This window comes from Ursus maritimus, unplaced genomic scaffold (assembly GCF_017311325.1).
Source record: "Ursus maritimus isolate PB19 unplaced genomic scaffold, ASM1731132v1 scaffold_1, whole genome shotgun sequence".
NCBI lineage: Eukaryota > Metazoa > Chordata > Mammalia > Carnivora > Ursidae > Ursus > Ursus maritimus.
In genome coordinates this window covers 32,670,058-32,695,993 of record NW_024423343.1, presented here as the reverse complement: position 1 = coordinate 32,695,993, position 25,936 = coordinate 32,670,058, and the positions used below count along the sequence as shown (strand labels likewise).

The 25,936-nt window shown below is 44.7% G+C and overlaps 1 protein-coding gene across 1 annotated transcript in view; it reads left to right on the top strand.

Moving 5' to 3' along the window:
* KIAA2012 (KIAA2012 ortholog) overlaps positions 1–25,936 on the top strand; it is a 98,532-nt gene that overhangs the window by 19,612 nt on the left and 52,984 nt on the right. The window contains exons 5-12 of the mRNA XM_040641895.1: positions 2,198–2,340; positions 3,446–3,629; positions 4,252–4,394; positions 7,301–7,469; positions 8,011–8,160; positions 11,589–11,756; positions 14,130–14,237; positions 24,555–24,623. Coding sequence (XP_040497829.1) covers positions 2,198–2,340; positions 3,446–3,629; positions 4,252–4,394; positions 7,301–7,469; positions 8,011–8,160; positions 11,589–11,756; positions 14,130–14,237; positions 24,555–24,623 — 1,134 coding nt within the window. The remainder of the gene's footprint in view (positions 1–2,197; positions 2,341–3,445; positions 3,630–4,251; positions 4,395–7,300; positions 7,470–8,010; positions 8,161–11,588; positions 11,757–14,129; positions 14,238–24,554; positions 24,624–25,936) is intronic.

Genomic DNA, 25,936 nt, shown 5'->3' with positions numbered 1-25,936 from the left:
GAAAACAGAGAGGCCATATAGAATTGTAACTAAACCTGTGGCCATTAGCACCAGATCCCAAGCCATGTGACCTCTCTGGGCTTCAGTTTCCTCATTTATAAAATGGAGATGACCATGCCCACTTTTGCCTCACAGGGTTGGATGCTGGAATTAAATGGGATAAAGTAGTATCTGGCACATAGTAAGTACTCAGTAAATGTTAGATATAAACCCTCCTACCTTGTTATTTAAGCATAATTACTAACTAACTGCAATGCCCTCTTGTTCATGATCAGAAGGATCAAAAATCAATTTGCAAAGAAATAAAAACAGCTCAGAGGCTGTAACTTGAACCCTGACTGATGGTTTTATTGGTTTTAACTTCATCTGCTCTTGGCTTCCCTCTTTTTTCCAGACACTTAATTCAGAAAACTAGGAAAAGTCCCAGCTGCAAATATAAGATTTTCCCAACAATGTGATGCTGGTCATGTCACTTATGCTCCCTGCATCCTTAGTTTGCTAATCTGTAAAATGGAAGTAATGGTATCTGCATGCCACCCTCTCTGGGTTGTTGTAAAAAGAAAATCACAGAAGAGGACAGAGGTAAAAAAGCTCTCTAAGACCTCTAAATTGCTACTCCAAGTCACATTATTTGGCTAATCTGAATCCATATTTTGAGACAGAGAGATCAAGTTTTATGGTCTCCTTTCAACAACTGAACCTTCCAGTACCTTGCTTGCACACCTGTTTCTATTAAGCATAAGCAAATGAGCCAGAGATGATGTTTACTGAGAAAAATCTTGGTTTCCCTTGCATAGATTGAGTCATATACTCAATATCACCTGGGATACAGCCAAAGGGAAGAATGCTTCTCTATATCCCCCACCCACAGTGCTCCCTGCCCCAACTCAGACAGTCTACCGTGTAAGACTGTCCACCGAGTGAGTGGCCACTTGGCCAGAGTTTCACTTCCTCTACCCTCAGAAATGCATTTGGTTCCAGGTGAATCTGACCAGGAAAGATGGACCTGAAATCTGGCTTGGCCCCAAAAGATCATTCCAGAATATACAAAAAGGTCGTTAGTGCCACACCCTTTATGGCGTTGAGGTCCTCTTGGGGCAGGCCTATTGTGGCCCTGAGCTTCCTCAGATTGAGGGGTCCCCAGGGCTCATCAGGTTTCCCTGGGCCGCTAAAACCTGAGCAGACCCCTCTGAACCCGAGCCTGAGTCTGCCTCTGTTCTACCCACATTCTTGGCTTTGGCTCAGACCCAAAAATGTCAGGAGCCAATGGGCAAAGGAAGGAGAACTGGAGGGAAGGGTAGCCTCACAAGTGGGCATTTGGCTTTTGACCCAATGACACCAAGGAAGGGAATTACGCAGGGAATGACAAGGGCTGGGGAGGAGAGACAGAAGGTGAGGCTGGCTGGAAGCCTCCAGAAGTCTGGAGTTCCAACATATACAGGGCCCCTGAAAAGCTTCCAGAGCCCCTGGTTGAAAGACAGCCCCATATTGTTCCATAGAGCAGCATGCCGAGAGTGGAGGTGTTGCTCAAGCAGCTCCAAATAAGGCAGGTTTGCCAGATCATTTCAGCAATAAATCTACCTTGAGTAAGTGATGAAAATAGCTGCAGGACCCTTTACCCCATCGATGAAAGATTTGTTAACTATGCTGGAGTCATCTGTTGACTCAGATCCTTTGTAAGTTCAGAGAGCTAAGCAGCCGTCCATCACGGTGCATTCAGCAGAGCTTGTCCCACAAGTAAACAACCAGCAGACAGCCCAGGAAATCAAGTGCTTCAGACTGAGCATCTCAATGACAACAGATCAGAGCTTCAGGTCCGCCCACCATCATCACACCCTCCAGTCCCTCAGTTTGCAAAGGGCCATCACATTCATTATTTTGTAGGAGCTCCAGACAACTCTGTGAGGAAGCTAGGGCAAGGAATCAGTAGCCCCATTTTACAGATGAGGAAACGGAGTTCAAGAAATGAAGACTCAGTCTTGAGTGTCCTGATTCCTAGTGCAGTTCTGTTCTATAGAGCTGGCTGCCACTTCCGCAAAGGCACTAGCAGAAATACAGAAATAAGGAGGGAAGAGGAACAAGGGCCTTGGTCAACACTTTTGCTCAGAAGAGCAAGAAGGGAGGCAGCTTGGAAGCAGCTAATAACACCATGCCCATCTCTGGGTTTACAAGGCTGACCCACTGTTCACCTTTGCAGGTCAGCAGGACCTGGCTGAAGGGGAAGCTGGGGCTAGTGGACGCGTGGACGAGGGCTCCGTGGCCAAGAACGACAGCAGTCAGGGGATTCACTTGCCACAACTCGGGAAGCAGCCATGGCAGGAACCTAGAACCCAGGCAGAGGTACCATTTATAAGGGTTCCCCTCTGTCATTGTTCTTCTTGACCTCAGAGGGGATACGCCCTCCTTCACCATTTCTTGGGGCTCCTCCAGAGAAGGGAAGAGTACTTCGAGCCTATTGACCACTGTGTCCCAAAGTGTCACATGTGGAATACTCCCAGCTGCTCAATGAAGAAAAGAATTTTGTGGCCAAATACATTTGAGAAATGCTGCATAGCATGTTCTCCTCCCAGAGGGTCACAGGGCATGTTGGAACATGGACCATTTGGGGAAGTTCGATAGGTGAAGTAGCTGGTTTAAGTTTAAACCATGGTTTTCCAAACTTACTTAACCACAGAGTCCCCTGTACTCTTCACCCCATCTAGGCAGCTGTAGTCTTCTCTAGAGAAAAGAGGTCTTGGCCTTAGAATTGGAAAAGGCTTGATTTGGGTCCTGCATCTGACAAGTCGTGGTGAACCTGATAAAGAAACTTAACTGACTTTGAGCCTGAATTACCTCCTTTGTAAAATAGAGCCGTTCTCATACATACTCACTAGGCTACTATGAGGATTAAATGCATTAGAATATAAACATGCTTTCTAAACTCTAAGTCCTGTGTGTGTGTGAGTGTCTGTGTGTGTGTGTGTGTGTGTGTGTGTGTGTATGTGTGTACAAGATGACAGCGGTTCAGAGAGACATAGACAATGCATGATCCTATTTTTAAGCTCATTTGACTGACAAGAAGGTCACATGCCCCTGTGAGCTGGAAAGGGGGAGAAGAGACGTGCTACAGGGGAAAAGGGAGAGGGAGAGACATTTTACAAAGCATAAAGACAAGAATATAGAGCTTCATTTCGATTTTTAAATTTTTTTGCAGGAAAGCTCTATAAGAAAAACAAAAAGAAAGAACTATTTGTCAGGCATGGTTAAAGATCATTCTTGCTCTCATAATAATACGATGTTTTATTATGACAAATAGCATTAGAGATCATACAATTACAACCTTGTTTTTCTTCCTAAGCCGCAAAAGATTTCTTCCTGCAATAAGAGTCTAGCCACAAGATTTGACTGACCTGCTCTGTTTCTCTAGAAACGCTGTTTACAGGAATGAGTATCTGTCATTTCCCAGGACACATCAATAGAGAATCACCATCGTATACACACTTCAAAGGAGAGCCACAATGAAAACATACAGCAAACCTCCCGAAGGGCCTTTGGGCATGCTCACATCGATCATTCTTGGCTCCTGAGTGACAAATCCCACATTACATTCTATGGAGGGGTCTTCCCCAATAGAAAGGCTGATCTTAGCGGTAAGAAGCCAAATGTCTTGCTTGTTAATCTGGGTAACCCTCATCATGCAGAGTTCATTTGAGAACACTGAGGCACATCGAGTGTCACTTCCTTGGGCCTCTCATCTTAGAAAATAACAGCCAAAGTCCAGTGGAAGGTGGCAACAAGACCAACAGACTCCTTTTTGCCTAGTACTCAAGCACATACATACTGAATCAGACTGCCTGGTGTAAATTACTCCCACTTTCTAGTTGTGATCTTGACCAAGTTATTCGGTCTTACCGAGGCTGTTTCCTCACCTGTAGAATGGGGATAACAATAATACTTTCATAAGACTATTATGGTGATAAGGTGAATTACTGGATGTAAAATACTTTGTATAACTCTTTTCCTATATTTAGCATATGTGTTAGCTGTTACTATTATCACTATCATTCTCTCCACCACCTGACTTGCCAGCAAGAATCCAACCCAAGTAATGAGATTAGGACACCCTGAACCTGCCTCGGCTAAAGCCATGGCCATCTCTGTGCCTGTTCTTGCCTCTATTCCTGTTAATCCAAAAGTGATAAAAGTTGAAGGTCAACTGTCCATCCTCATACCTGCAACTAATAAATTCTCATTCCCATCCTGTTTCTACAGACAGACAAGGGAATATAAAACTCCACAAGGGCAGAAGCAGCCACTTGCTAGAGGAACCTCCTGATGAAAGGTGTCTTTTCCCTCCTATAGCACCTGCTACTGGCTCTGAGAAAAACACAGCTGGGGAAGTGAAGAAGAAAAAGGTTGTGTGTATGTGTGTGTGTCCGCATCGCGTGCTTGCCCTTAGAAGATTAATCTCAATCTGGGAACGAGACAGCTCAAAGGGGTGTCTCAAACAGAGAACTGGCCTTACTCACTATCGAGCTCACCATGTGGAGCTGAAATAAAACTGTTATAATTTACTAAATGTTGACAATTGTAAAGTACAAGGAGTTACAACTGCCCCCCAGTTCTACCTTAAAGCATACAATATTACTGCACTCTGGTAACAACAGAGACCTTTGTGCTATTAAGGGGCGGGGGGCTATCTGTAAATATATAAGGACGGAATTTGAGCTTGCAAGCAATTGACCCACTTCAAACCCAAAATGCTGGTGATCTTAATCCAGCAATGGTTTTTTTTCATTGAGGCTCTGTCACCTTTGAAAATGTACAGTAAATTTGGCAGTTTTAACAACCTTTTCAAAAGTCAAGTACACCTTTTCCCCTCAGGAATGTTTCTAGCTGTCTCTGGCCTCATCCTGCTTTGCAACTCTATGTGGGTCTTCCGGTGGTTTGAAGGTACCTGTGCTGAGCAGGAGCAAAGCAGGGGCTCTGGAATGCTCTGCCCTGTGGCCGCTGCATGAACTCAAGCAGGCACTCACCCCTCTGAGCTGCACTGCCGTCATCTGTGCACACAGGCAGTAATGCCCACTTCACAGGCTGAGGGACGGATGACAGGAGATGATGCATTCCTGTGAAAGTATGTAGTCTTGGGTTGGGAACGATAGCAATGTTAGTTCATTGTGGGGATTCATATCCTCTGAAGTGGCGCTGGAGGAGCCATGGGTGCTCCAGGGGCTCCTTGTGCCAACAAGGGAGGTTATTTTCAGCCTGTTCAGGATTCTCTCAGATTTCCTATGTCTAACTTGATCAAAACCTTCCCATCCACACCAGAAGGGCCTCTGTCTTCCCAGGTCCCTTTGGACCAGGAGTTAACAGTAGGCCTGATCTGCCAGAGTCACTGCAGGCCTAAGGAAAATCCTCGATCCCATACCCCAGGTCAGCCCAGAACCAAACCAGGCTCAGAGGACAGGAGTCCTTTCCTTCAACCATGTATATGGGTTAGCAGAGGAAGGCAATATTTTCCTGTATATTAAAATTCTATAAAGTTTTAATTAGAATAAAGAAATTAAGGATTGGTTTGTCAGCATACTTCACGCAAATCATTTGGGTTTCCACATAGATTTCTCAATGCAAACCTTGTCAAACAACATGCATAAGGTCAGTATTCAGAAAAGGGCAGCTGTGGGCAGCTGGCACCTGGGCAGTGAAGGTCTCCAGGAACATAAAGATCCTATGTGCATGCATTTGATTAATCATTTTCTTAATGTCTTGAAATCATAAATATCACCCTGCTTATAGTTGGTTGAATTTCCTTCCTCATTCAACTCTAAACATGGAGGAGCTTACGTGTGTTTCTGATATTTTTTCTCTTTGAACACTAAAAAAAATGTGAAACATTTTTATTTTTCCTTCCATGAAATTGAATTCCTTGAGACCCAGCACACATAGACATTTCACAGAGCCAAGTTCATATGTTAAAAGCTGCGAACTAGGGGTGCCTGGGTAGCGCAGTTGTTAAGCATCTGCCCTCGGCTCAGGGTGTGATTCTGGCGTTCTGGGATCGAGTCCCACATCGGGCTCTTCCGCTGGGAGCCTGCTTCTTCCTCTCTCACTCCCCCTGCCTGTGTTCCCTCTCTTGCTGGCTGGCTCTCTGTCACATAAATAAATAAAATCTTAAAAAAAAAAAAAGCTGCAAACTAAAAGGAGAAGTTTTCAACAACTTTTGTTTTTTAAATATTTATTTATTTATTTATTTGTGAGAAAGGTGGGGAAGGGCAGAGGGAGATGGAGAGAGAAACCCAAGCAGACTCTGAGCTGAGCATGGAGGCTGACATGAGACTCGATCCCAAGACCCTGAGATAACGACCTGAGCTAAAACCAAGACTGTGCCACCCACGTGCCCCTCAGCAACTTTTGAATAACCACAAAGAGGAGGCTCTAAGTACTACCCCAATGTCTCATTCTCTGTCTCTTTCTCTCTGGACACACACACACACACACACACGCACACACAGGTACTGGGGTTTTTTGGACACAAAAAAACTGGGCTAAAGTTGTTGCTCATTCTATCACATGGTGATTCATTTTTAGCTCTGTTCTTATCGCAGAAATTCAGGGATGCCTAGATATCCTGCAAGTGGTGAGATTGGGCATTAAACCTAATGAGATAAGAGTCTACTCTCAAAGAGATACGGAAAAAATTCTAATTCCAAACACAATAGTAACTACGTGTAATTAGCTCATTTAATACTCACAGCAACCTTATGAGGTAGGGATTATGATTACTTCCATTTTACGGAAAAAGAAATTGAGGCTTAGAGAGTTTACATAAAGTAAGCAAGCACAAATGCACATCCCTGCTTTCTGCCCTTTCAAATCTAAAAGGTTGCACAGTGAAGGTTCTGTACCTTGCTTTTTTCCCTTAGCAACATATGCAGAGGTTCCTCCCTCTCCGTACACAGAAATCTCAGCTGTATTAGTCCAACCTGGCTTCACTTCCCCAGCTGCAAGACAAAGAAAGACTAGAGTTTGTCTTGAAGGCTGGTGAATTTATCACGTTTATACTTCTCAGGGGAGTGAGAGGCTGGATTAAGGGAGGGGCATTGCCGGGTTCCCAAAAAGCAAAGCGGCACCGCTTTGATCACACAGCTAGCTGCTGGGTTGGTTGGCTCTACTTCTCAGCCACGGGTACTGAAGCTACATCACACCCAGCAGCACCTGGCACCAGATTTACAAGAAGATACAGTGTCATCTGTCCTTTGCAAGCAGCAGTTTTTAAATGCCTGCCATGTCGGGTTTTGTGTTGTTTTAAAATTTTCTCCAGGTGCCAAAGGCTTTGAAATTGCCCCCTCTCTCAGAAGAACAGCCCAGAGTCCTGGACCCCCTGAGGAATCCATTAAAAGCCAGTGAACCTCCCGGAGAGCTCTTCATCTTCCCAGTGGAGATTCAGTTCCACACCCAACACCCCCCAAAAGAAAAACCACGCCGGAGAGGTAGGTCTAGGTCCCCTATGTTTGGGTGTTCCTGATGGAACACAGACAGGCCGGTAAGGACTGGGATGGGGGTTTCCCTAATGTAACCCTCTCCTAAATCATAGTCGACCCTCCCCAGGGTTATCCTCTGAGAGAATATTTTTTAAAGGAAGAAAAAGAGTAAAATCTAGAAGACGGTGTCTTCTGGGCATATTTGTATGTCACCATATGGTAGTAAATATGGCTTCCTGCAATTTCATGCTAACCTCCTACCTGTTAACCAGACTAGAAAGGATATACCCCTTAAAAGCTCTTGCCAAAGTACCAGAATTGCCTCTCATTGGCCAGGCGTGGGTTGTATGCCCAAGCTGGACCCAATCACCACAGCTCAGTGAGGAGTGCTCATTAGCTAGGCTTCAGTTGCATGCCTACCCCCAGAGTCAGGAATAGACACAGCTCCACCCAAACCACATATGTGAACGGGGAGAGATGGGCCTCCAAAAAAAGGGACAGCTGGAAAAACCAGACATCTATAAAACTTGGCTTTCTCCTTGTCTCCTAGGTGCTCCACACCCTGAGTCAGGACCAGAAACAGAAGAAAAGGCCAGGCCTTTATGGAAACCTCTCCTGAAGCATGCATCCCTAGAAAACACAAGGGAGTTAACCGTGCGTCTCCCAATGGACACAGGCAGGGACACGCTCTCACGTCAAGGTAGCTATTCTTTCCCTCCAGCACCCCACAGGACTCTCACCCCAAAGGGAAGCAAGGCAGGACACACAAGAATCCTCAGCCATGAAAGAGGGGGCTGGCCGGGGGCTAATTCCTCCCCTGCCACTTGAAGATGACTTAATTCAGGCAGCAGCTGCCTTAACCAAAGTGCTATAATGAAACCAGTTTAGTGTCTAGCTTATGCAACTTACTCACTGAATCATCCCCTACTGATCGTTTCTCGTAGATCTAAAAGAGCACCAAACGCACTAAACATTTCTGCATACTTTATAGTTTATCCTCTGTTTTTAACTGATGCAATTTCATTTCTAATCAATTTAGGAATACGTATTTATTCATTAAAAGCCATAATATCAATAAAAGACTTCACTCCAGTTTTTCAAAACATCGTATGGACATTTGAAACTATACACATGAGTGTATCTAAGTGTATTTTTTATGTGTTGATAGGTTGGAGATAGCAGGTCATATTTTGAAAGCCCCTCATTTTCAGAAAACTGAACCTCCTTTCCAAAGCGCAAAATGACTATAGGACAAAAGCTAAGTGATCTCTGACTAGTGGTGATCAGAGGTAGAAGGATGAGCACTCATATTTATGGAGTTCTTCTTCTGTGCCAGGCAGCATCTTCAGTTTATCTCACTTACTCCTCACAACCCTACCCTCATTTCACAGATCAGACAACTGAAGCCCTAGGGCGCCTGGGTGGCTCAGTCAGTTAAGCATCTGCCTTCAGATCAGGTCATGGTTTCAGGGTCCTGGCATCGACCCCACGTCGGGCTCCCTGCTCAGTGGGGAGTCTGCTTCTCCCTCTTCCCCCTGCTTGTGCTCTCTCTTTCTCTCTCAGATAAATAGATAAACTCTTAAAAACAAAACAAAACAAACAAACTAAAAAACTGAAGCCCTGACAGATAAGTAATATGCTTGAGGTCACACAACAACAAGTGGCCCAGCTGTGACTAGAGCTCAGGCCTTCTGGTGCCAGAATCTGTCCTCCCATCCACTACACTACACTGTCTTCCAGAATAAACAAAACAATGAGCCTAGGTCAGGATGTTCTTGAGTTGTTTCAGTTTTGAGAGCTTCCTTTGACTCTTGGGGCAGGAGCTTGTTTACTCTTTCTCTTAAGTGAGAGTTAATCATCCTAAACACTCTGAAGTTCCCTTTAAAAAAAAAAAAATCCAAATATGGGCAAGGGTCACTCTATGTGCAAACAGGTAGGAAAGCAGCTTTCCATCTGTGTGTCACAACGTCCAGTGCACGGTCTGAGCCACTGGGATCAATGGCAACAGCACTGAATTTCATCTGTGGTACCGCTCACTTCCCACCGCTCTCCACCCGTTGGGAGCTGCCATGTCCACCAGGGGTCTAGAGCTTGTGCATCCTCGGCCACTCTACCAAGGGGAGCTGGTCTAAGAAGTCCCTCATACTTTGGTGTGAGTTAGTTCAGTATGTGACCCAGCCTAGTGCATAAAGAAGAGTCTAAAGAGGCAAGATTTGCATGGCAATCTTTCTTACAAAGATTCCTGGGGCAGGGCACCTGGGTGGCACAGTCAGTTAAGCATATGACTCTTGGTTTCAGCTCAGGTCCTGATCTCAGAGTCCTGAGATACAGCCTCACGTCAGGTGCCCTACCAAGCGTGGAGTCTGCTTGACACGTCCTCTTCCTCTCCCATATCCCCTCTCCTTCCCCTTCACCTAAAATAAATAAATAAATCTTTATATTTTTTTTTTAAGATTTTATTTACTTAAGAGAGAGAGCATGAGAGAGAGAGAGAGAGAGAGAGAGATATCACGAGCAGGTAGAGGGAGAAGCAGACTCCTCGCTGAGCAGGGAGCCGGATGCAGGACTGGATCCCAGAACCCTGGGATCATGACCTGAGCTGAAGGCAGATGCTTAACAGACTGAGCGACCCAGGTGCCCCAATAAATAAATCTTTAAAAAAAAAAAAAATTCCTGGGGCAAGGGTGTTTAAAGCTACAAAGCAGGACTGTCCCATTGCCAGAGGTTGCATGTACCCATTTACTTGCTTAGCCCTGGATTATCTCACTTCTAATATCATAAAAATAAAGCCAGATTTTATATGCGCACATACGCCATACATATTTTATTGCTGAACCATTGAGATTAAATTGCAGACTTTGTATATTTCTTCCCCTATCATCACATATCTCCTAAGAGCAATGATTTGTCTCCCTCATAACCACAATGCAATTACCACACTCAAGAAAATTTATTTTTTAATATATAGTCCATATTCAAATTTTTATAATTATACCAATAATGTTCCTTGTAGTTTTTTCCCCCCAGTCAATCCAGGATTCTACTCAGGATCATGTATCATATTTGTGCCATGTCTTTAGAATCTTGTTTCTCATAACATCAACATTTTTGAAGAGGATAGGCTACTTGCTTTTCAGCATTACGCTCAATTTTGATTTGTCTGTTTCCTTGTGATTAGATTCAGATCCAACATTTTTGGCAAGAATAGTATGTAGGTCATGATATGTCTTTCTCAGCATATCACATCAAGAGATATGAAATATCCCTTCATATTTAGTCCATTTGTTTTCATTATAGGGGATGTTAAAATTCATTATATAGTTAAAGGTGGTGTCTACTAGATTTCTCCATTGTAAAGATACCTTTTCCCTTTGTAATAAATAAGTGGCCTGTGATACTTTGAAACTGTGTGTGAAGCCAGTTTTTAAACACAACAGCAACAGTGTGTTGAATATGAAATAAAGACCACTCTCTCCGAGATTAAGACAAGGTCTCAATCACTTAGATTACTGGGTTTCACCCTTCCTAGAGTAGTCCCTACTGATTTTGAAAAGAACTGGAGAAAGAGAACAGAAGTGGAGGACAGGATGTGCTTTGTGGAGCATTATCATCAATCCTATTACCCTCTAACTAACATCTGGAAGGTGCTACTTTGTACTTTACGACCTTGAGGAGCCATGTGATCATTGGTTCTGCTGAGAAAAATTGCTTTGTGGTTGGATCTGGAGACAACAATCTCATGAGCTTAAAGCTGGAGTCTTTCTAGTTTGAGCCTTTGTTCTGGGGGCTAGAAGGATCCCATAGCCTCTCTAGCCTGTTTTCTCTCTCAGGAGCCCAGCAACAAGATGACAACAACCACCACTACTCAAGTCCTCCCAGTTCTTGGAAACTCCCCCACTGAAGGACCACTGTTCTAGCCACCTCGGCCTCCATGGGTGGTTGGAGGGAGTCACTTGGCCTCCACTCCTTAACGGGGCTAGAAAAGAGGAACAAACTAAAGAATGAGCAGAAAAAAAACCAGCCTAAGCACAAGGAGCCATCAACCAAGTCCAAAAAAAGAGGTTCTTTCTCCTTCTTGCTGATTCAGAAGTTCTCTCACTTGTCTTTTTTCTCCTTTTGCTCTGGAAGATGATGATGCCCCACCCCAGAATGTGACCCCACCACTGTCCCTGACTAAAGGAAGAAGTCCAGAGAGCCAGAGGGGCCTGGACAGCCCCAGGACATCAAGCTGCAGCAGCTCTATAGGCCTCCTGGATGTGAGAAGGGCCGAGGGGGCACTCCCAGCAGAAGGACAAGGTAATCACTCCTGGGGTACCCAGCTCTTCCCCCCACCCCACCCCCTGCAGCTTGTCTCTGGCTCTGGGATCATTTTAATCATCTGCCAGGGCCACAAAGCAGCTGTGACGTAAGCTATCTGAAAGCCACCCCATTGAAAAGACGGAAATCAGCAGTGTTTCCAACAATGTCTGGGATTAATGTTCACCACGCATATTCCTAAAAGAGTCAGTACATGTTTTAAAGGTTTGCTGCACCAACATGCACCGCCAAGCCGTTCCGCACTCTTCTCACTCCTGGCAGCAGCATGTGATGACACAGCTCCCTGTGCTCATCAGGGAGACACGCTACTGGATTTACCAGGCATACTCAACACCCTCCCCGGGGCAAGGGAGCCTGGTGACATGACCCTGACAAGAGGAAGAGTCCCCAGACAGAAGCCCCCCTCCAGCCCAGGGCAGAACCTGAGGCCCGTCCACGGAGAGAGAAGGACTCTGGATTTCTCTTGAAGGGCGAGGCAAAGCAAATCCACCCCCTCTGTGACTTAGGCCCACTGAAAGCTCTTACCCTCATGAGCTGCCAGCCTAGGGGGAGACTAAGACACCTATACCAGAGCAATAATGCAGAGACAGTGCAGTAGTTGCTTCCATGGGGGCTGTGATCTAAAGGCAGCTCATAAAGCAAAAATTGCTTAGAGTCCAAATTAGCCCCTGAAAGTCCCTTAGGGAGGTGCCATGCTGGACACTGACAAAACCATTTTCTAGAAAGTGCAGGCCAGCCAGCTGTTCTACCTCCCTGAGAGCACGGGGCTGCTTCTCTGGTTGAACACCAGATGAAGGAGACTGGTGTGTGTTTGGGTGCCAGATACCGTGAGGAAAGTATCTCTGTTAACAGCAGAATCACACTCCGGGCTGTGAGAAACTCACACTCTGAAAGGCACGTGGGGACAGAGAATCACAAAGACAGCAGGTATGGCATCTTTCATTTTCATCTCATGCTCACTCAGGGACAAGATGCCTCACTCTTTAAGTCTCTACCCCCCTCCCCCTCTCCCCCAAGCATCTACAGTGGAAGCTTTGTAAGCATAAATTAAATACATAGATCAGTAACTCCATTATGAGTTTGTAGCTTCTCTGTCACTAAAATGGTCAAAATCAAACACTTCTCTCCCCCCAGCTCTCTCTCTCTTTCTCCAAAGACGTCATTTTCATTTATAAACTACTTTGGCACAGAATCTTTCTCTTACAACCCCCTCCCTTTTATATTTGCATGGCAGGGATCCTCTATTAAATTTGATACAAATGAACCAAACTTTAGGTATTGTCATGTCAGTAACAAGGGTGTTCCTAGGAGGTTGCATAGCCCAGGACAAATCACAGCAAACACGGGCACACACACACCCATACTCAGACACTTTTATAAAGGGAGAATCTGATTAGAATGAACGCCGGGGCCATGACTATGATAAGAGTGCAGCCTAAAGCCTCAAGTGTTTTGGGTAAGTGTATGTAAATGAATGTGTGTATGAGAACACATGTGTGTATCAGGGTATGTGTATGCTTATATGCCTATGTGAGTGCTTGTGTGTATATATGTGTGTGTGTGATTATGCATGTACATATACCTGAGAACAAGTGTGCATGTGTCGATGTGTGTGTGTCCTTGTTCATGCACATGTGGTTGTGCATACGTGTATGTGTGTGCTTGCTTTGCATATATATGCGTGTGCACACCTCTCTATAAATATGCGTGAGTTTTTGTGTGTGCATGTCATGCCTCTATATATGCGTGTGTTTGTGTCCTTAAAATCCTCCACTATGGATGGTGGCCAGCTCTACTCCTGACCCCTTCGCCTCGGTGACCGGGAAGATAGAATTATAAAAACACCTTCAAATCTTCTAAGCAAAAGAGGGAAATACAGCTCCCTTCTCCTCATTGGCTTAAGGACCCTGGAGTCATGAAGCAGTCCCAGCACTGATTCATAGGGTATGGCTATACTTCAGAGCGCTGCATAGAGACACGTAATGGAAAGAGGAAGCAGAGGCTGGAATCACCAAGCCTTGTTCCCAGGGGCTGGGCTACACACCCCTAGAAGAAGGGGCTCCTCACCAGCCTAGCCTTGCCTAAGTAGGGCTGCTTGAATCCAGAAGGGCCTCTTTGCGAGACTCTCACAAAGGCATGACATAGGCTAGTTGCGGCCCCACCCTGTTCATCTCACACTGATGTCCAGAAGGCAGGGCTTACACGATGACCCCGCTCTGCTGAACCCCAGGAGTAGGGCTGACCCTTGCCCTCTGGCAAGCACCTGAGTACACTGGCGTCTACCCGCTGGGGATTTGGTGAGCCTCCCCTGCCCTGGTGCTAACACTAGCCATGCTTGTGCTTATTTTCAAGACTCCAGAGACCCCATACTGGGACACTTCTTGCCAGGTCCAGACGGAGAAAACATCTGCCTGTCCCTCCTTGGGCCTACCGAAACCAAGGAGCCTCTTTCAGGTAAAGGTAAGATGATACATCCCAGGCCAACCTCACTTTTATATGGGAATATTTTACCTGTAGCTTCCAAAACCTCCCAGCAGCAGAGACATCATTAAAAACAGATGCAAGTCAGCCAGTTTCTCCCCTCTCACTGACACAGAGGTGCTTCTGTAGCTCAGACACAATAACCCAATGTTTGCACGACAAGTTTGCTCTTGCTGGAGCATCTGGAGAGAGAAGTTCCTGTGGAATGGCTTGGAGGAGGTCTGATGTGCCATGTTGATGCCTTGATGAGAACGATAAGCCCTTTTGGTAATTGCCCAAACTAAACACTGCCTTTTCTCTTGTTTCCAACCACCCTCCAGAGATGGAGATGGCTAATTGGTAATCCAATCAGGTATCCTTGTTATATGCATCGGTTCACTGCTGCGAATCATCTGGCTTCTGACAGATATCAAGGCAGTTTCCAAAAACCCTTCTGGCACATTACTTTTTTGGAGAAGAGATGCTGGCTCTGAGCAATAGCCATTTTGCAAAGGAAAAAAAAAAAAAGTGAAGTCAGAGGGTGATGAGTATCAACCACCCAGGAACCATCATGATGTGCATGCGTGAGACGTATGCCCAGCAGGCCTCTTGATGAGGGAGATTAAAATCTGTATTCATTCGGTGGGTTATGTCACCACTGGCTTAATAAAAAGAGCACGGATTCAAAGCTAGGAGATTTGAGTAGCCCTGGCTTGTCCTCTGCATCCATCTACGTGTCAGATGACTTTGGGTCAGTCCCTCCCAATGTCCAAGGTTCCTCAACCCATCCAAAATGAGAGGATCAACTCTTCCACCACCGGCAGCAGGGAAGCCTCTTGATGATTGCTACAGTTCACGTGTTGTGTCTATTCCTATGGAAGTAGCTGCCTACTACATGGGTTTCCAGAAACTAGAATGCATTAGGTTCCAAATTCAGTGTTAAAGAACTTCTGCCACCACTTGGTTATCTCATGATATAAATATAAAAATAACTTGGTTCTGACTTGGTGGAAGCAGGATTTGGACCAGTGGAGACCACTGTCAGTGTGACCCTGTTGGGCTAACAACTGGAGAGCACATATGATTCTGTTCACCTGCTGCACATTTGTCTACTCTGTTCCAGGAGAAATAGCCCCCCTTCTGGCAAAGCAACAGTCAGAAGCAGAAAAAGGAAATATCCAGGCTTTAAGTTGGTTGTCACATTGTCAATAGGATGTTTCAGTCATTTTGGTGTTCGCAGCACCTAACACAGTCCCTGACACATACGTAGCAGGATCACAATCGATTTTCAATGAAAAAAAATCTTTCAACAATTTCCACAGTAAAGGGAGAAAAAGAGAAATGACACTTCTGATGAATAAATGGAGACTTGCCTGCAATCTTGTGCTACTCCCATGAACAATGTATTTACTCTCAAACCTCAAGGCATTCATTGTAAGCTTGTTGAAGAAGTGAATCCATCAGTCAACCAGTCAGTCAATCAGTCAGTCAGTCAGTCACTGGCCTCTCCCCAGCCTTTCCTCCACATACAATTGGTGGATCTTCGGTCTTGATGGTGACTGGAATGTGCCCTGGAAGTCAAGGCAGAACCTGAAACCGTATCTCCCACAGGGGTCTATAGGCCATATCTAGCCTTCAAAGAGTATCTATGAATGGGAAAGGTTTGTTGTGATTTTCTCTCATTTTGTTTCGTTTCGAGAAGCAGTATACTGAAAAAAAATGCCCAACTCTTGCAAAGGATTTGCTCCAATTACACCAAACTCTTTGTAGCTCAGTGTATTCAGATCCATCTCGATCTCCCCACCCTACCCTTTCAGTCTTGTCTCCCATCACACTCGGGCCCACTCTTTTCTCTTCCCTCCAATGGCCCAAACGCTCAGTCTTCCTTCTCTTACCTCCCAGCCCTTGCCCAGTTGCCCACAAATATTGAGAATGGTTTTAAGCTCTAGGCAAGGACTCATCTTTTCTGGGACAGTTTCCTTAATAAATCCACCTCCTCTCATACAGCTGCCTCAGCCCATTCCTCTCTCTCAATCCCACTTTTGTGATCATTGTTTTTATCCGCATCTGTTTTCTTTTTTTTTTTTTCTTTTTTTTTTTTTTTAAAGAATTTATTTATTTATTTGACAGAGAGAGACAGCCAGCGAGAGAGGGAACACAGCAGGGGGAGTGGGAGAGGAAGAAGCAGGCTCCTAGCGGAGGAGCCTGATGTGGGGCTCGAACCCAGAACGCTGGGATCACGCCCTGAGCCGAAGGCAGATGCTTAACCACTGCGCTACCCAGGCGCCCCTATCCGCATCTGTTTTCTGTTTAGTTCCCAAATATTACATGAGCCCTAGAGAGCCTCTTATCTTTATCATATGTCGAAGAAATACTTGTCGATTGACTGAATACCCCAGGTGCCAAAAATGAAAGTTCTCTGGGGATCATAAATGGGTATTTTTTTAATTTAAAAAAGTCTTGAGTAAAGGAGACAATATGATCTGTCTGATCTTTCTGAGACTTTCAGACTCTGTCAACATCTATTTGGAAATAAATTCTTAGGCAATTAGATCATGATATCTTACTTTCAGAGAGCCTAGAGAAATGAATATAAACCTTCAGAAGGAAAAAAAAAAAGATGCGAAGGCTAGAGCTGGAATTTGACCCTCTTGGTCATGTTGGGATATTGCAACACTTAGAAAATTCAAAGGCTTAAAGGAAAATTTCACTTGGAAGGGTATAAGTCAAAGCATGGATATTCCCTTTGCATTGCTTATCCTTGAGTCATACCCTTCACCTATCTTTCCAGTCACAGTGGCCAAAAGAGAAGTTTTCTTTCAGAAGTTTTTTTATTCTGAAGTGTCTTATTGCAGGTGCCTAGGTGGCTCAGTCAGTTGAGTGTCTGACTCTTGATTTTGGCTCAGGTCATGATCTTGGGATCCTGGGATGGAGTCCCATGGGGCTCTGTGCCCAGTGGGGACTCTCCTTCAGGATTGTCTCTCTCCCTCTGCCCCTCCCCTGGCACATGCATGTGCTCTCTCACTCTCTCTCTCTCAAATAAATAAATAAATCTTAAAAAAGGTGTTTTATTGCAAGAAGTTCATGGATGTCTGTTCCAGTGATCCAGGTTGGGACTTCAGGTCTCACACAAATTTAAATTCTTGATCTCTTTCAGAGTTTCCAGTTAGCACTTGTTCTTGTCCTAAATGGATTTTTATCCCACATATATTCCTTATGTTTTGGTCATTTAATTAGCATCCTTCTTCTTACAACTTCTTCTTGGTATGGTGATTTTAAAATATGTCCACAAATTCTTTGACACTTGTTCCTCCAAAAGGGAGAACCTAATACTCCTTCCCTTGACTATACATAGTGGCTCACTTCTAATAAATGTAGAGTACGACAGAAGTGATTGCGTGTGGCTTTGGAGCCTGGCTCATAAAAGGCACTGTGGCTTCATCCTTGCTCGCTCTCTCTCTCTCTCTCTCTCTCTCTCTCTCGGATTACTCACTCTGGGGAAAGCCAACCACTATGTCTGTCATGAGGCCACTCAAGCAGCCTTGTGGAGAGGTCCATATGGCAAGGAAGTAACACCTCCTGCCAGCAGCTAGAATTAACTCTCCAGGTTTATGGGTGAGCCATCTCAAGAGGAGATGCTCCAGCCCCAGTGAAATCTTCAGATGACTGCGTCCTGCCTGCCATTGTGACTGCACTTCACGAGAAACTCTGCAGCAGAATCACACACTAAAGCCACTCCCAGATTCCCACAGAAACTGTGTGAGATATAATAAAGGTTTATTGTTCTAAGGTCACTAGATTTGGGGGTAATTAGTTTCGGTAATAGATCATATCCTTCGTGTCACTTCCTGGAGCTCCGCAATTTGGTAAACAGAAAGATGAAGGGTCTAAGAATATCCCAGGTGGTTTCAAAACACTGATTATTTGGAGGCAAACATATACTAAATCATTCACTTTCTCTTTGTTTTCCCCATTTGACATCTGTGATAATGCTGGTGGCAGCAACCATGGGTAAAAGAATATGATTTTCCATGAGTAGTCTTTCTCTTAGCAACAGTTGCCTTAAAGAAGATATTTGGAGATTTAAAGGAGGAAAAGTCCTTTAGACAAAATAGTGTGAAGGATAAAAAGAAAGAACTCCAGCCTAAATGTCCAAAATCTTGAGGTTATTCTCAGCTCTGCCACCTGTGATTTCTGTGATCACGGGCAAGTAATTTCACTGCTGTGGACTTCAGCTTCCTCATACGGGGAAAGAGGAGTTGGAATTAGATCCAATCCTCCCAGCATATGTCCCATAGAACTCCAGTTCTTCACAAGGTTAACAGGCATTACATAAAAAACCAAAAGGTTCTGAGGTCAAACAGGTGTTGAAACCAGTCGGCCAAAGCCAAGCAGATCCCTTACTGCAGGATTTCACAAGGACTCTAATACGCTAATGTGAATTCCTGCTCTTTCAGATGAGGCTATGCCTCATTGCCCAAACTTATTGACCACTTAGTTCTTTATTGTTTTCAGCAAAGCATCATGTGGATCTAAATCTTTTTTGGAACGTACCTTGGAAAATGCTAAACTGATGTTTCTATGGTATCTTCCAGCTCTAATGCTGTGTGTTACTAAATGTGCCCTTTTCCCAAGGAGACTCTTGGTGGGGCAGCTCTGCTGTCTGAATCCTGAACCAGGATTTCAGCCATTCAATAACTCATGACTGTTCTTACATTCATTTTCCAAACATCACTTCTGATTCATAGGGTCCACAATCCATCCATCTCTGAGTGAGAAGCAGAGGAAGGTAAGAAGAAGCCAGTGTGCCCAAAGGCCCTTTTGCCCAATCAGTGTTTGTTAATAACCCATAAGAAATCATGTTGACAGTTTTAGGGATCTTGGGTCAATTGAAAGAAAGGAAAACGTGACTGGATACTTCCTGTATTGCAGAGTCTAGAAGGCTAAAAACACTTTCCAGATAACCTTTGCCATTAGGAGGCTGCATACAAATTTGGGTTCTGCCAAAGAGCCGCACTTGCACGAGACAACAGAGGGCAGAAGCTAGGCAGAGGCTCTGGGCTGCTAACACTGGCAAGCGAGCTCATGAAGACTGAGTGTGTCAAGAGGTGGATGCTCCAGAAACTTTATAAGCACCAGGTTCTGTAGAGTAACTCCGTTCCTTTTTGAAATAGCTGGTGGTTTCCGTTCTCCACTAAGCCCTGACCAACATGCTCTCCTTACAGAAATTATGGGAGATTCCCATGAAGCTCAGCATGGGGCTAATTTGGGTCTGTCACATACACCACAGGGCAGGCTGTGATAGCTGTTCTTGTTCCCGGACTTCATAGAGAAGTAGGGTTCTTTCCCTCACTACAGTGAGGCCAGCAAAGCCCCAGCAGCCCATACCGGAAGGTGTTCAGATAGCCACCAGCAGAGAGCCACTAAAAAACATTAGGGAGCCTCCTTTCCTTTGACAAAAACCTCTCATGATTCCTATAAGCACAAAGACTCCCCTACCTCACATTTGGCTGAAAATGTGTCATCACCGCTTTATGCCTCCCAAAGAAGAAAAATGTCAAAAATAATAGTTCTCTCTGAATCTGCTAGCAATTCTTTGATTTTTAAGAAAAAAATCAGTATGAAGTGTTGAAGAATATTTAGTTCCTCTTTATTTTTTGCATATGATGGCACTTACATTTTTTACAAGGTCTGGGAAACTATGAATTCTACCTCCCTTACGTTTGTTCCATTTCAGAGAGCCTTAGGTTCGAGCGGGAATGCAGGCATTGCCTTCATCATCGTTTAAGCAGAAGTGCTTACCAAATAGACTTGCTGAGGACACTAGTAGAAAAAAGGAATAACAGCAGAGTTGTCTGGTTGAAGTGGGCTTGGTCTGTCTCCCCCCAACTTCACCACACTCCAACTAATTCTTCCCCTCCTAAGATGACTCCTGGGTAGGGGGCCTACACAGAGCCACTGGAGCTATGAGATCACAGTTTGAAAAGTCTCTCATTTTGTAGGTAAGGACACTGAGGCCCAGAGAAGTATGGTGATTTGCTCAAAGTCACACAGCTTCAATGTGGCAAATCTAAGGCTCAAATCCAGATTTTTCTGCCTCAACTTAGGTCAAAGTTCTTCCCACTAAATCATACTTGCCTCTAGTCTTGTCCAAGTTTCCAGGCTTCAAGGACTAACTGAATTCCTACCTTCATTGTAACACCTCAGCCCACACTGATGGCTATTTCTTAGGTTCTACTAATTCTTACTGTTTGGGCCTTTCACCAGGCACTCCTTTACTTCCTTTATTTTTTTTACTTTTTTTTCTTCTTTCCTCTCCAAGATTTGAAATTCCTACGGGTAGATCCCCTTTATCTACTTCTAAATATCCCAGAAAATAGCGTGTGCACTTCTGGAACACAGCCCATAAATAAGGATTGAAACTGTGAGTAGCAGAGACTCTAATTGTTCCCCAACATCCATTCTTTCATTATTCCTTTTATTAGTAGCACCTAAGTTTAGTTGAATATATAGCTGCTGGCCAGAAATTATGTTTCCCAGTCTCTCTTTGCAACCAAACATGGCCATGTGACTAAGTTGTGGCTAATGAAATGTGAATAGAAGTAATGTTGCAACTTTCAGGTCATTTTCTTAAAAGGACACTGCTGCCCTTCCTCTCTACCAAAGGAGGTCCTCTTTCCACTTGAACTTGGCTGAGGTGGTGAAATAGCTTCAACCATGTGGAAGAGAGCAATATTCTATGGGATAATGGAGCCATAAGATATAGGAAACATCAGTGTTCAGACAACTTCACAGAGCAATGCCCCCCTGGTCTGCCCACCTACCTCTCAACTCTTACTCAAAAGAGAAATAAGTGTTTACCTTTCGGAAACTTTTTGTATAGCAGTTGTCATGTTCCTTAACTGAAATAATGCAAATATAATAATATCTCTCATCCTAGTTTACACTTTATAACAATCAAACCAGATTCGGGATGCCTGGGTGGCTCAGCCAATTAAGCATCTGCCTTCAGCTCAGTTCGTGATCCCAGGGTCCTGGGATGGAGCCCCGCAGCAGGCTCCCTGCTCAGCAGGGAACCTGCTTCTCCCTCTGCCTGCCGCTCCCCCTGCTTGTGCTCTCTCTCTCTCTCTCCCTGACAAATAAAATCTTTAAAAAGAAAAAACAGTCAAACCAGATTATACTTGGGGAGCCTGGGTGGCTCAGTGGGTTGAGCTTCCGACACTTGGTTTTGGCTCAGGTCCTGATCTCAGGGTCACAAGATGGAGCGCCATGTGGCTCTGCGCTCAGAGGGGAGTCTGCCTGAAGACTCTCTCCCTCTGTCCCTCCCCACCCCATACATGCACATTCTCTCTCTCTCTCAAATAAATAAATAAATCTTTAAAAAAAATACAGATTATACTTACAGTACATCTTGTAAAGTATTAAATAAAATTCTGATATAAAATATTATTGCACCTAAAAGAGAAGACCCGTTACGTGTGTGCTTGACTCCTTCAGTAAAATGTACTGAACACCTACAATACGCAAGGGACAGAGAAGGATGTTGATACTGAGAGCGAACACTCTCAGGCACTGTGCCACCTAGGTCATCTCGTTCCATCAGCCCAATAATCCCATGAAGTGAGTATTTTCATTCACATATCATAGGTGAAGAAACTGAAACACAGGAGCCTAACTCCCTTGTGCATGTTGATTTTACTTCATAAGCAGCGAGCTTATTCATTCCCAGCCCCACCTATCCCAGAGCCTGTGCTCTTCTCATCCCACTTCCGAGGCTCAGCACCTGTGGCTACTGCCCTGCAGGGCCTCACAGACCAGGTGAGGACAGACTCACAAGCAATTGACTCCACCACAAAGCAGAATGGAAGGAGTGCTGCATTACAGGCCTAACCAACACGATTCAAGGGTGTTCAAGGAAGAAGCCATTAATTCTAACCTAGGAGACTGGGAAGGATTTTTGCAGAGAAATCCCATTTGCACTGACCTTTAAGAAACTAGTGGATAAACAGAGAAGAGAGAAAGACATGACCAACTGAGGGACCAGCATGCACCAAAACAAAGAGAGACAGAAAAATAGAATATGTGTGGGAGATGATGAGCAGTCCATGTGAATGGACTGTGAGGGGCTTCCCAGGAGGAAATGGGGCTGCAAGTCAGGCCAGGGCCAGACCAGAGAAGGCCTTGTGTTCCAGGAAAAAGCTGAGATGCTGCTTTCTAGGCAACAAGGAATCACAGATGTTTGAGGAGGGATGTCATGTAACCCAGCGCGTGTGCCAGCATGAAGGAACAGGCAAGAGAAAAGGCTGAGCATCCAGGCAACTGCAGAGCCATCCAGGCAACAGCTGATGAGGGCCTGAACAGAAGGCCGTGTGCAGATGTAGGAGATGCTGCCTCACTGTGAGGATGCGACTAGCTCTCTGAATCCCAGCAGCCAGTGACAAGCCTGATAATGGAGTCTCTTTTCAAAACTGGCTACAATTCTCATCTCCAATTTTCCACTCAAATTACTTTTTTCTGTTTTCACTCTCAGTGAAGAGGGTTTCTTTGGGGGCTATGTGTGCGCGCGCGCGCGCGCGTGTGTGTGTGTGTGTGTGATGTCTTATATTTAAGAAAAAGCAACAGTTAAGGCACTGGATCCTGTCACCCCCACAGCAGCAGACACAGGGCCACAGCCTTCCCCTGAGAGGCATTCAGTTTCAGCCACCTCCCTCATTTTAAGTCAAACTCCCACTAACACGCATAAGAAATGAATTCCAGTATCGCACACCTCTCAGCGTGTCAGTGTGCGGTGTTCCTGTTGTGTGGCTTCTGTGTCCTTGGGGAAGTGGTGGAGCTTCCTAACAGACAACTGTGGTAAACAGTAAGAGTCCTAAGGAAAACCCTGAGAGCAAATTTCTTGGGAGCTGTAAGGCAAAGGGCAAGGCGGTAAGCAGTGATGGCAAGTGTGTGTACCCTCCTGTACCCTCTTATCCTGACACACATTGAGGTTTCTCTTTCATGATTGTTTTAGCCTCTTTTTCCTTTCCAACCACCAACCACTCAATTCTTTAAGGGAAAATTAACATTCATTATGCAATTTATCTCTCTCCTTTTAATCCTGAGTGTCTGTCTCCAAGGTCCTTACTCAATAATTAATGTTTGTTCTCATTTCCCATTCTCCAGAGCATCTATTCTTGAACCGTAGGGTCAACAATTAACACTAATTATGGCTTTTCCTCTCTCCAGTGTTGGTTCTTAGAATCCCAAGTTGCCCTGCTCAGCCTCAGTTATGTTGTGCATGCGGCTCTGTGTGCACTCTGAGGTAGAAAAACACCAAGGAACAGGCTCTTCCAAGCCCACCACAGTTTAGCAAATCAATAAAAACAAACATTCTTTTTCGGCAACCTCTCTAGTATATTTATTATCCGTAATGAGACAAGGAAGCACAAATACATCCATACATGTATGTATGGAGGAGAGGGCAGTTAGAAGATTTCAAAACCTTTTCCAGGTTGAATTTTCTGTGATTCCCCCTGACTTTTCCCTTCTATCTCCTCAATATCTAACACACCCACCTCACCCCCCCCAACACACACCCCAAATTTCCCATTAAAAAGTGTTCTTCCATCTTAGATCTACTCAGCTGACCTCTTTGCTATCTATTATCACCTCCGCTTCATTGTCTTTCTCTGGCCCATGATGTAAATTCTCCTCATTCATTAAAACAGCATTGTTTTAACTAGTTTTTATTTTGACTGACAAGGACAGCCAGGAGAATAATTCTCACCCAAGGTAACTTTAAGAGATTGAAAAAAAAAAAAATCGGGGCTGTGCAGAAGCCTGTCTGTCTTCTTGGCAGGAATCAGATGGGCTAGACTCCCTCCTGTCTCCCCTGGTCCAACCCTCATATTTGCGCTACAGCTGCAGGCTGGGACTCCTCACACTTGTCTGTCATCCCCCCATTGCTGCATGCACTGGGGCCCCACAGCACATCTGCTGTTCAAATCTGGGCATCTCCTCACAGCATGTGTCAGGCATTAACTGTTTCATGCTCTTGCTCTGTCAAAGTTCTCCTCTCAGAATTTCAGCATCACAGTCCCTACAGGATTTCACCCTTAAACATCTTAAATAAAAGTATTATTTTCTTCAGTGCTTTTAAAATCCCAGATCAATCTTCTCTCTGTGATAGCATCAACGAATTTTTTTAAAAACCATTCAATTTATTATGAGGCTTCAGCATCAAAGCCTCCACTTGGTTTTCCCTTGTCTTGAGATAAGAAAAATAGCTTTTTTCAAGACTTCTTCACACTCACAGGTAAAACCCTTATTGTTTTTCAGCCTATGAATCTGTCAATTCAAATACCAGCCATGAAAAGGAGCGGTCTAGTATTCAACATCCCCTAAATGGTAAGCTTTTCCTCTAAAAAAGTCACCTCTACTTCTCCTTTATATCATGATTTGCATACACATTATTTCATACAGGGACCTCCAGAAACACAAAATCTCTCCCCAAATAGAGCACTAAGGAGGAAAGAGGATTCACTTCTTGGAGAGTCTGAGAGATGTGGTATCCTCGTGAGTTACTCATGGACAGTCCTGTGTGCTGTGCTCTGAGTGTAAATACCCCGGGAGAAGAGAAGCTGGACCAAGTGCTTGTGCTTCACTAGCCCGGGAAGGAAAATCTGCAGGGATGTCCTGTGGCTTCTGCAGGTCATATGCTGCACAGTTTTCAGCATAATGAGGTGGACACAGCTCCTAGTGCCCAGCTCCGCCTGCACAACCACAAATGAGGAAACTCTCTGGAAAAGCCTCACAGGCATGTATTCTAAACGGAGGACTAAGGCCAGTTCTACATCTTCCACTCTTCCTTTCATACTTCATTCCCCCATGTAGAAAGAAGCAAAAACTAGGAGCGTAGGTTGACTTTGCGGCTCATCCCCTACCTACCCACCACTGCTGCTTCTGCCTCAGGCCCGGGGGAAAGGATGATTATGTAGAGACCTTCTCTCTCTCCTAAAAATAGCCTTTGATTAATAGAGAAATGTGTGTGGTCTTCCTCACTGCTTGTTTTGGGGCAGGCAGCAATGAATCCTGAATGAGGGACCCGCTATCGTGACAGGAAGCAATGCCCCAGATGGAGTGCTGGAGCCAGAGCTCAGGGGAGGGAATTGTTTTTGCCAGAGACTACAAAACCAGAAGGAGAAAAGGCACAATCATACGCTTGCCAATCTCAAAATCTGTAAGCAGAGAAGTACTTGAGAGCCTGGCATTCTGCATCACCCCTCCTGCCATTCTCCTTGGATGGACATCCTGACCATGGTGGGAAGTTTCAGTGTCCGTTCTGTTGATTCTCACTTGGTGGTTGGAACTGGGCCAGAGCAGCTCTTAATAGGAGCCTGCTAGTGAGGGATGGTAATGATGATGGAGATGATAGCTACCACTGTTATCTATCTTTGATATGCCAAACATTGTGCTGAGTGCTTTACATTCATTATTTCACTTCATCCTCACAGCAATGATATGTGATAAATTCTATCATTATCCTCATTTTTCATCTAATACAATGTGGCTCAGAGAGGTTAAGTGACTTGCCCAAGGCTACACAGCTAAATGGAGAAGTTGTGATTTGAACCCCAGAGCCCTTCATTTTTACCACAATACATAGTTAGCAGTGAGGTCAATCTAAACAGGCATATTGTCATCTGACAAAACGGAGACTT